At 30.2% G+C, this 11,906-nt stretch overlaps 1 protein-coding gene across 1 annotated transcript; it reads left to right on the top strand.

Annotated features, from left to right (window-relative positions):
* Positions 1-8,457: 8,457 nt before the first annotated feature.
* Positions 8,458-10,694, top strand: LOC115703789 (ethylene-responsive transcription factor ABI4). The gene has a single exon (XM_030631021.2). It carries the CDS (start codon positions 8,618-8,620, stop codon positions 9,662-9,664), a length of 1,047 nt encoding a protein of 348 aa, XP_030486881.2. The 5' UTR covers positions 8,458-8,617; the 3' UTR covers positions 9,665-10,694.
* The last annotated feature ends 1,212 nt before the right edge of the window (positions 10,695-11,906 follow it).

The following is an 11,906-nucleotide window of genomic DNA, read 5'->3' as shown; positions in this document are numbered from 1 at the left end:
TCTAGGTTGGACCTCCTTTATCAACATTAACACACCATTATATCCTAGACTTGTACAAATTTTTTATACGTGCATTCAACATTCTAAAGTTCATTATTGATGTGTATAAACCCGCTATGGTTAAGACCCTCCCTTTTGATTTCCTTTTAGCTACCTTTTTCATCTTTTAGGAATCCCTACCTCACATGAAAAGAAAGTTTAACCCACATCTCCGGTGACATTTTAGATTCAAAACTTTTAAGGCTATGGGTTACACTTTTACTAAATGATATATGGGTTTTCACACCAAAAAGAGGACAACGAATGCAAATTGACCTAGAAAATGATGATGAAGATCAAGATGAGGATATTAACTTGACCGCAAGTGAGAGTGAAGAAGAAGAAGAAGCTCTACCTCAAGCACCTCCAATGCCCCAAGCTTCTCATTTCAATATTGAAGAGACATTTTCTCGTCTCCACACCTCGGTTGACACTCATTTTCAAACCTTACGAGATGAAATGAACACACAATTCACTAACATTCTCAACGACATGACCACCTTGAGGGGAAACATGGAGCAAGATTTTGACAATATCCAAGGCAAAATAACACAATGGAGGGCATACAAGGATCTATTTGGACCTCCACCAAACTAGCCCTCTTGTATTTATTTTTTGCATCTTGTCTCATGTTTATTTGTTTTTTAGTTTGTGTGCAAAGACTTAGTGCATTTTGAGTTTATGTGTTGGATATTATTTTTTTGTTTGTCTTGTTGGATGTTATTATCCTCACTACAAGAAAGGGGACCTTTTATCCCACTTTTTTAGTTAACAAAAATAAAAAATGGGATAAAAGATATATTGAGACTTTTTATCCCACTTTTAGATTAAAAATTTTTTTAGACAAGGGCCCTGTTTGGTAGAAAGTTTAAAAAAAAATATCAAAGGTAAAAAAATAAGTTCAAGATTCGATTTTTATGGGTTAGCCAAACGGAGATTAAAATTTTCAGAGAAACCTTTTATCCCGGTTTTTAACTAAATAATCGGGATAAAAAGTGTTTCCCTAATAAAAACACTTTTATCTCGCGAACACATATATCCCTGCTGTTATAACCTCGACTGAAACCCTCCCAAACCCAGAAACCCTCACCTAAACCCAGAATTCCTCGCCCAACAAACCCAAAAATAGTCTCGATCTCGCCCATACCAGAATCGCCCAAACCCAGTAGCTGATCAAATGGTTAAAGGTATACTTTTTTTCTTTGTTATTTTTCCCTATTTTGTATTTTTATCCACCATTTTTTTCTGGGTTCAAGAAAATATAAATCTGATTTTTTTTTTGTTAATAATGTCTTCTAGTTTAGGGATTATTTATTATGTATCATTTTTTTACCTTTCTAGTTCTTAAAGATTTGATTTTTATAATATTTGAATGAGTTATTGATAGAATTTTTTATGAAATGGTAAAAAAATTTGCTAGGACAAAAATAAACATTTCTAGTAGGGGCAAATAGGTCTTTTATATATCTTATAAATGTGTATCTAAACAGAATTTGTTGTGTCAAAATAATTATTTACATGACAGTGGCATTGTATATGCTTTAAAAAAGTAATTACATGGCACTAAAGAGACTTAAGAGCAATTATCGTAACAATTAGTTAATAATATACTAATATTGTTTATTAGGTTTGTAAAGATTGATGAGGTGTTAAAATTAATAAAGAAGATGATTGAAAATATTTATTGATATGCATTTTGAGAGAGAGAAAAAATATATTTAATTTTGTCTATTTATTAACTAATTTATTCTAATATTATTTTTAATGTTGAGGTTTTTAATTTACCATGCACACAAATTTGGTAAATTTTAAGTAATATAAGAGCCTATATCTCCTAAGACAAATTAGTATGTAATTTCATGTACATTTTTCTTTTTTATTTTATTTTTCCTTTCTAAGACAATGTGTATCCTTTTAATTAACTTTATCATTCAATTCATTTTTTTTTATTATTATTATGATTGCTAATTAACAAATTTTATATTCCAACAATCTAATAACACTTCAAACAAAATAATAAATTATATATTTATTAGTTAATTGTTACTATTCTCACTTAATTTTAATTTGAACTTTTTTTTAATTGTATTTAATATTGTAGGTTGTGGATTGTTATTAGAAAATGAATCAAATATCGGTGATCATTGATTGTTAGTTAAAGGTACATTATTGACCAACAAATTTTTAATAAATGTACTGCGGTCGGATGGGTGGCAATTATTATATTGTAAAATACTTTTTTAATTATTTTTTCTTGTTATCCCATTTACTTGTGTGCATTGTTAGAGAGTTATTAAATTAGGAAATATTGTAAAAATAGGGGAAACTCTGGCCAATTTTTTTTTGGATTCTTAAATAACATATTTTTTAATATTTAATTACTAAGCATGCTTAGAATTTTTCTTGCAGCTTTTAAGTTTTTTTTTTACAATCTTGTTTATTATGAATTTTAATTTTTATTTTTAAAATGGATAAGTCATAGATGGAAGAGAAGAGAAAAATCCCACAATTCCTAGAAGGATTTAAAAACTTTTTACAGTTTGCCCTAAAGAATTGTAGCGATGTTGAAAAAATTCGGTGTCCTTGTATCTCTTGCACATGACAAATTAACTTTGACTAATATATCATATATATTATGTTAGTGGAGATTGAATATCTTAAATTTTCATCAGTAGTGAAGTAGATACTGGGTTTTATTGTCTGTGTGGAGATATAAAGAAAAACTCTACCCATTTGTTGTATTGCTATGTACTTAAAAAAATTTCGGGAATGTTATGGAAATAGAGGAAACTCTGCCCATTTTTTTAGGACTCTATTTCATTTTTTAAAACAAATGCATTTGGAAAAATTTAAATCAAAGACAAAAAGAGTTATACAAGTTTTATGATGTCGAGCTTCTTAGTTATAATAATGAGCAAAGCAAGACAAGGTGATAGCCATCAATCAATTATCAATGTGGTTAAACACTATGACTCAAGTAGGATAATATTTTTTTATACCATGGAACATAGGGTAAGAATCACACCTCTATTTCACTTTCGCTATAATATATATTTTATATTGATATAATATTGTAACTTTTTTCAGCAAGCATTGGATGTTGATTATAGCAATGACATCGGGAAGAGTTGTATGATCTTACCGCTTCGTCAACAGTGGTTAAGTCAATTGCTTCCCTTAACATATAAAAATTAATTAGTAGCATTTTATTGTATTTATTTAGACACTATGTGTAGTATTTTAGAGATTTATGCATAATATGTAAAGTTTTATTTAGAATTGAACTTACCAATTATTATTGTTGTTATTAAAAATGATATTAATTATTTATTTTTAATTAAGTTTTTTTATACATACTCAATATAATTATAAAAATAAAAATTATATTTATTAGTGATTAAAAAAAAAATGAATGCAATGAAATATAAGAAAATTAAAATAAAAAAAACCTATACATTTATAAAAATGGGATCAAAATTAAGGTGACTTTTTATTTTAAAAAACAGCATAAAAGGTACCATTTTATCCCAATTTTTTTCATAAAAAGTGGGATAAAGTTTTTTCATCAAAAGTGGGATAAAAAGTACCATTTTATCCCACTTTTCTCTAAAAACCGGGATAAAAGGGTACTTTTTATCCCAGTTTTCATAAAAAAACCGGGATAAAAAGTACCCCTTTTATTCCGATTTTTTAAATACTTTTTATCCCACTGGCATACATCCCGGTTTTCATTTTAGCAAAAACTGGGATGAAAAGCCTTAAAAACCGGGATAAAAGGCTTTTTCTTGTAGTAGTGCCTTTTCATGTTTTTGTTGGATGTTATGAGTTTAACTCTTTTAATTTCTAATGCATGGTATGTGTTGCTTTACTTTTTTCTTTATTTTGTGTATTCTTTGCCACCCTTTTTGATGATCAAAAGAGGGAGAAAAATTCTATGATTTTTTTAGGATATCTTGCATTTTAAACTTAAGTATAAAATTGAGGAGGAGTTTACAAAATCATGCAAGGTAAAATTGAAAGGTAATTTTTTTTTCCTTGCACACTTTAAGAGGGAGCTAATCTAATATATATTGCTTCAATTTTTTCTTTCTCTTTTCAAAATAATTAAATATTTGATATCATCAAAAAGGGAGAGATTGTTAACTTACACTTTTAGGTCTCCTTGTTTTGATGATTAACAAATATTTAATTATTATTTGTTACTAATAATTTGTTGATTTTGTAGCACAATTAAAGGTAAAATAAATTTTTCTAAGGTAAAATGGTAATTTTACCAAGCTTCTTAAAAGTGCCTCGAAGTGGATTCAACAAGTATATTAACTACTTCATACTTGATAAGAGTAAAAGATTCATCAAGGAATCAAGAATTCAAGACCCTATTCAAAAGAGGTCTTTAAAAGCTCAAAGTCAAAAGTCAGCCCGAAAGTCAAAGTCAAGATCAACTCTCGGGAAAAATAAACTTTGGATCAAAACATGCAAATCAAGCTAGGAAGCTCATCTACATCAAGACTACACACAATCAAATGGTATAAATTTACTTTATTCTTGTTAAAGTGATTTGCATAGTACACTACGGTTTATAAGTATAAATTTTGGACCACTCACTAACTTGTGCGACAAGTTTTCTCACCCGATGGTTCAAAAAAAATTTGATTGACTTTCTAAATCACATTTCATTTAACTAAGAGAAAAAAATTGGAATTTTTAAAATCGGGTAATCGAGTAAAAAGTTATGCACATTTTAGTTCAAAAAAATGTAAAATTTGCCAATGTAAGCCATCCAGAATTCCAGTTGTAATCAATCTAGAATTCTGGTTCCCATTTGGAATTCTAGTTCACGGTAGATTTCTCCTTGAAATACATGTTAACGACTATAAACAGCTACATTTCACCCCAACACTATATAAACTCGATTTTTACTCAAAAATTATAGTTGGCTGAGCATTTATATCATATACCTATAACACATTCAAGTGAGATTAATGAACTCCCAAGTTTAATATCCGACAAACACTTTTCATACACTTTGAGCTAAAATTTGTGTTTATTCATTTCAACTGTGCTTGCTTATTACTCCAAGTTTCTATTATATTATCATACTTCTAGAGTGAATTTTCTTGTATTTTCAAACACATTTTCATATTGTGATTGAGGTGAGGTTGACACCGGTATTGTAAACAACTCGGTTAGAGTGAGATTGTCACTACAACAATCTGAGAAAAAGGTTAATAGTCCTTGGCAGTGCAAACCTATTGTTAGAGGTTTGGAAACACCTTGGTGAAAATTTCCCGGTTGTAAAGGTTAGTCAAGCCTGTTAACTTGGCTCAATATTGAAACTCAAAGCTAGGTCCATAGCTTTGAAGACCAAGGATGTAGGTGGCTTAGCTCTACCGAACCTTGTAAAAATCGAGAGTTTGCAATTTTTTACCCTTAAACTCTTTACTTTGCAAGTTTGATTACTTGTTATACATTATTGTTTGCCATATTACTTGCATTTATTTGATTAAGTATTTAGTTGCATAGTTTTGTGTTAAAAGTTTTAATTTAACGAAATTAGCTTAAATTTCCAATTCAGCTCCCCTCTCTTGAAAACATATTTTGGACTAACAAAACCAACATGTTCCACTTGAGTGGACTCGAAGGGTCGATCCACTAGTGGTTTCTGAGGGTCAGTCCACTTGAGTGGAGTTCGAGAGTTGGTTAACTCGACGGGACCCGGGGACCTTCGTCATGGGACTCGAGGAACTTGGTCATATCCAAGGAACTTCATCATGGGACCCAGTCACCTGAGAACCTTCGTCATATGAACATGGGGACCCTTGGTCATAAGACCCGAGGATTAGCTTCAATGACCATGTCTTTTTTGTGATCTCTTTTGATATCTTAAAGAAAAATGCATGTACATATTTATGTTAAATTTATTGAGGGAAAACAAATGGTATAATAGTGTTCAATATTGTTATAAAGTGTTATATTGTGAGTTGATTGAATCTGAAATATTTTACTTTTACAAGTATTATAGATCTAATATTGCTAATAACCAATAATAAATTATGATCTCTTGATCGTATTGATCACTATACTATAATACGTAACAATAATACTCTGATATATTAAACTAATTAATCATATTCATAGGAAATTGCACCTTATATCCTTTTTATATTGTCCTCTTTTATTTTTACTTTTTTTTTTTTAAATTCTATCATTTTTACTTCTTTTTTTAAATATTGTACCAATTTTATTACGGTCACTTCAAGATATTCTCCATGTGACTCTCTTATGTCAGAACATTTTAGGTACAATACATATGAAAAGAAGTATGCTTTAATTAAATATAAAATTAAAGATCAATTTGATCAATTGATTAATAAAAAAAGTAAGTAGTATTTTTCAACTTACCCCATAAATAAATATTAATTTTTTTCGTTAATTTCTGCTATAATACAATTATAAAAGTTTTTATAATTATAGTATCGCTTGATATATATGGAGATCTATAACATAAAACAGCAGTATCTAATAAATGGGCATCTTAATTCATGTATCGTGGCAGTAGACATTAATAGAAGAATGAAGAATTTCTCCATTATATAAACATCGAGCTAGTTAACAATAATAAAATAATAAAAAAAAAACCATAATAAAATAAAAATTGTGAATCATGCTATTATTAAATAGCATAAATTAATAATTTTTTTTTTTTTTGAAATCTCATAAATTAATAATTACTGCACTGAAACTATTACTTTTCTAAATAGATCTCATCATCTATAAAATAAGAATTATTTTGACTAATTATAGTTTTTACCCCTTAAATTTTAACATGTACCAAATTATGTTTTTTGAACTTTTTTTGCCATTAAAAATTTCCCCTAAAGTATTGAAATTATTTAATTTAAGGACTTTTGTATAATTTTATTCAATTTTACTATTTCAGTGATTGTTTATGTACTAAATCATGCTTCTCAGACTTTAATATCTACCAAATCATGCCCCTCAAATTTTGACATGTACTAAATCATGTCTCCTAAATTGTTGAGATTGTTTGATTTAAGGACTTTTGTCTAATTTCATTTAATTTTAATATTTCAGTGATTGTTTATGTACTAAATGATGCTCCCCAAACTTTGATATCTACCAAATCATGCCCCTCAAACTTTGATATGTACTAAATCATGCCCTCTGAACTTTCATCCATGTTAGAATTTTTTTTACTATAAAATTTGACAAAAGTCCTTAAATTCAACAATTTCAATAATTTATGGGGTATTTTTAACGACCTTAAGAATTCAGGGAGCATGATTTTTGGTACATGTCAAAGTTCGGAAGAAAAAATCTTAGCTAATTATTTATTGTACGGTGACATCTCAATATATATACCGTGTAATAAAATAATTTTTTAAAACAAAATAAAATAAAAATTAATGATTAGAAAAAACTATTGGGTGATTCCACAATGCACCACCCTAAAAGAGATGTACTAATGCACCCTCTACTTGTTTCGGCATCCAGAAAAATTTTTTAATCTATTTTTTTTTCATATTTTCATGTACATTATAACTATTTAAGATATCTTACAAAATTTTGAGAAATTCGAAATAATTTACAATATAGAAAATAATATTCAAACAATCTATTTTACACGCGTATAAAATAAAATAGGCGTGCAATACACTTCTTGAACGTAATTTTTAGCGTGTTAAATTTTTCCGAATTTCTTAAAATTTTGTAGGATGTCTTAAATAAATATAATTTACATGACCATGAGAAAAAATTTACTAAAAAATTATTTCGGATACTAAAACAAATAAAAAATATATTGATATGTATATCCATTTTAAGTGGGTGCATTATATAAAATTTCCATTCCAAAACTATTACATCCATGTAATATTTTCATTGATGCACATATTATTATATCAACCTATGTGCAATATTTACTAATTATGGTATTGACTTCATTATATAGACACAACCCCTCATATTCAATATATATACACACCCCCTCATATTCTATATTAATAATTATATATTAATATTACATCTCGAAAAAACGCAAAAACAAAGGGCATTAAGAATATCTCGGTAGAAATAATTCAATAAAATTAATAAATAAGGTTATTAAGTCTTTTCTTGGAAAAAAATAAGTTAACTATTTTTCTGTTTTTTTTTTTTTAAAAAAAAAGAAGAAGAAGAAGAAGAATATATAATAGAAAGTTTGAATGTTACAAATTCCAAAAACCCCATAGCAATTTAAGACTTATATATACACAAACTGAGCAAAGTCAGTTTTCTTGACTGCACAGCAATCACTCGCTTTCTCTTTCATTTGTCTCAGTGAGAAAGAAAAATAAAAAAATAAAACAAATATTATCAGAGAGGCACCGCCCATTTGCACCATTAACAGCAATGTTATTCAAAATCAACCTCTAGAGTTGCTGTATTTCGACTAATCAAACAGCACTGAACGAAGCGCCCACGCGGTCTCACTCAATCCTTTCCCAGTTCCCACACCCACACACACACTGCCTTACTACTTCTCTCACCTTTAAAATTCACCCCAATCTTAACCCTTATGGACTCCTCTTCTTCCTCACCCTCATCCCAACCCGGTCCCCATCTCCACACCACTACTACTACTTCTCCTGCAAAAGCTGTGCCCACCGGCGATACTACTGCCAAAAAAGAACCCACCAAAAGCAAAGGCAAAGGTGGCCCAGACAATAATAAATTCCGTTACAGAGGAGTGAGGCAACGAAGCTGGGGAAAATGGGTAGCCGAGATCCGTGAGCCAAGGAAACGAACCAGGAAATGGCTAGGCACGTTCGCCACCGCCGAAGATGCCGCACGTGCCTACGACAGAGCTGCCATCATTCTTTACGGCTCACGCGCACAGCTTAATCTCCAGCCCTCTGGCTCATCCTCTCAATCGTCGTCTTCGAATAAAGGATCTTCTTCTTCTTCAACCTCTTCGTCAACTTCTTCTTCTTCTACTCAGACGCTTCGTCCTTTGCTCCCTCGCCCTTCCGGCTTCGGCTTGACTTACTCCTCAGCCGCCGCTCAGCTCCAAACGGTGCCGTTTATGAACCCACCTCCGTCTACGGGTTTTGCACCGTACGGTATCCCTCCTCCTTCTACTACTACTACTAATAATAATAATAATAATAATGCGTCCGTACTTATAGGTACTAATAATAATAACAATAATAATAATAATCCGTTACAAGTACAATATCAGTACCCGGTGAATGATCTTAGCGTGGGTGGATTTTGTGGTGGTGACCCCACTACCGCCGTACTAAATTCGTACACAAACCCTAATTGTAATAGGGATAATTATCATCATCATCATCAGCAACAGTACCAGCATCATGATTCTCGTAATCCGACGGCTCCGATTAATTGCGCGTCTTACGAGGATATCAATACACTGGTTGGAGCGGTGGATTCGAGCTTGAGTCTATGCACTCAGGCGATGGTAGCCCCGGGTATGGATCCGATCGGTGGGGCGGTGGGACCCGTTTCACCTATGATGTGGCCGCTCATGAATGACGTGGAGTGTCCACCGAGTATTTGGGACTACGGCGATCCTCTTGGTTTTGATTTCAGAGGCTTTGATTGAAGATCCTTGGCTCTCTTCATCGGCCTCGATCATCTTCTACAAATACAATTACAGGGTTTTTTATTATTACATTCAATATTATTCTTCAAATTTATATATAAATATATACAACTTTGGCTTTGCATGCAAGTAATTCGCGGGGGATTGATTTTCGCAATCACAAATTAGAAGATCTCCATTAAAATACTTCCAAGTTATAAACTACATACTGAGAGATCGATTGTGTGCATTGGAGAAGTACAGTACTGATGATCTTCGTTTTCTTGAAATGTTTTTCTCAAGAGAAAAATACATAAAATTGGCTTTTGATCGAGGATGGTTTGTGTGAGCGTCAATGATTTTGTGTTCTTGATTGATGTGATCGATGGAATAAATTGAGGGAAAGATTTTAAGGCTTTTGGTGATTATCTCATGCAAGGTAAAGAAGTTTTTTTTTTTTTTTTCATTTAATTAGCTAAGAGTTTACAGGTTATACGCTTATAATGGAGTGATTATATGTGTTTTTTTTTTCTCAAAGGGAGATTATGACTGTTCATCATGTTTTGGATTATTTAGAGCTGTTGCTGCTTTTAATTAATATATTATCAAAAATGAAATTAGGAATATTGATTTGGTATTTTTTTTTTTCGCTTAATCTCTTATTATAACTCTTTTCAATTAAATTATATGAGAATATAGTGTTTGTTTTCTTACCAGAATTTCGATCTCCACTTCATAATTCTAAGATCTGGGCTATATATATAGTAGCATATGTATGCATATCTTTGGTAAATATATTTCTGTTGGTTTTTTTTTATTATTATTATTCTATGTATTTTGATATAAATATGTATGTGCACATATATAGTACTCTGAAATTGAATGTACATGCATATGAACTAGCTACCTTCTTTAATTCATGATTTGCTACGTGCATAAAGGAAGAGTTGAATATATATAATATTTTATATTTATATGTAAGTACCTGAACTATATATTAAAAGTTCAGTACCTACTACACAATGTTCTTATTTTATGAAAATTTTAATTTCTAATCTAATTTTGTGCATGTTTTGAGGAGCATTAAAACTTGTTAGCTTGAAATTGTGATTTATATTGTATATCTATATATGTATGTTCGTGTATCTTTTTCTTTTTGATATATCTACAAACCACAAGTCAAGCATATTTCTGTCATGAACCCATTAACTTCTATATCACATATCAAATAGTGTGTAACTTGGTGTTCATCTTCTCGTCTCGACAGTAGGCTATAATATTTATATTCTTAATGTGCAAATCGATCTCTCTGACATGTTTTTGCTGGCAGTTCTACTGTTCTTTATTTGGTACGTACCTTTTGCTTTATTATCATTTTGTGTTATATGTACATGTATATAAATGTGTGTGTGTAATAATACATATATATAAATGTGTGTATATATAACAGATCAATGTTGCTATGAAATTGTACTATTCTTTTTATAAAATTGATAAAACTAGAATTAGGGTTTTGGTGCTTCGTGCTTCAAAACTCATTTAATATAGATAGGTAAGTATGTATATATGGTTACTATAAGAGTATCTGATATTGAAATCGTCCTTATATTCATAAGATGTTTTGGTGCTTGGCAGCGCTGCCCCGTATTATTTTCCAAACTATATATAATGGCCATGAAGTGTCACTAAAGCGATGAAGGTTGAAATTTACTTTTGTGGTTAGTCCAACAATTGAATATGAACAGTTTTTCACAATTTCTGATTTTTGTTCTATTTTGCTTATTTTAGTTTGTTGTTGTCTTCCATATATGGCTACGTTTTAAAAAATCAACTTAATGAGCGGCTCTTCGACACCTATTTTGCTTATTTAAGCTGTTTGTATATGCAATTAATTCTTACTGTCTTATAGTAAATGCATTAAATTTATCATCATAATTCATAAACAAGATAAAGTATTAAAATTAAATAAGTAACACAAAGGGTTTCTTGGGTCTTCACTAGTGGAACGGAAATTTGTTGTTAATTAGATATGTTTTTTTTGTACATAAATATAAAAAGTCCGAGTTAAACTTGCGAATTCGCTTAACTTGGAAAATATCACCAGTATAAAAAAAAAAAAAAAATATAGTTTTAGTTAGAGGGCAAACTAAATTTAAGTGTCAAAAATTTCAATGTTTTATTAAATTCATAATTAAAATTAAAATACAGAACGTCTTTTTTACATATCACGAAAATTATTGTCGCTTGAAAAAATTACTAAACG

This window comes from Cannabis sativa, chromosome 1 (genome assembly GCF_029168945.1).
Source record: "Cannabis sativa cultivar Pink pepper isolate KNU-18-1 chromosome 1, ASM2916894v1, whole genome shotgun sequence".
Taxonomy (NCBI): domain Eukaryota; kingdom Viridiplantae; phylum Streptophyta; class Magnoliopsida; order Rosales; family Cannabaceae; genus Cannabis; species Cannabis sativa.
Note: the sequence above shows the minus strand (reverse complement) of the source record. Positions and strands in the feature narration are given on the sequence as shown.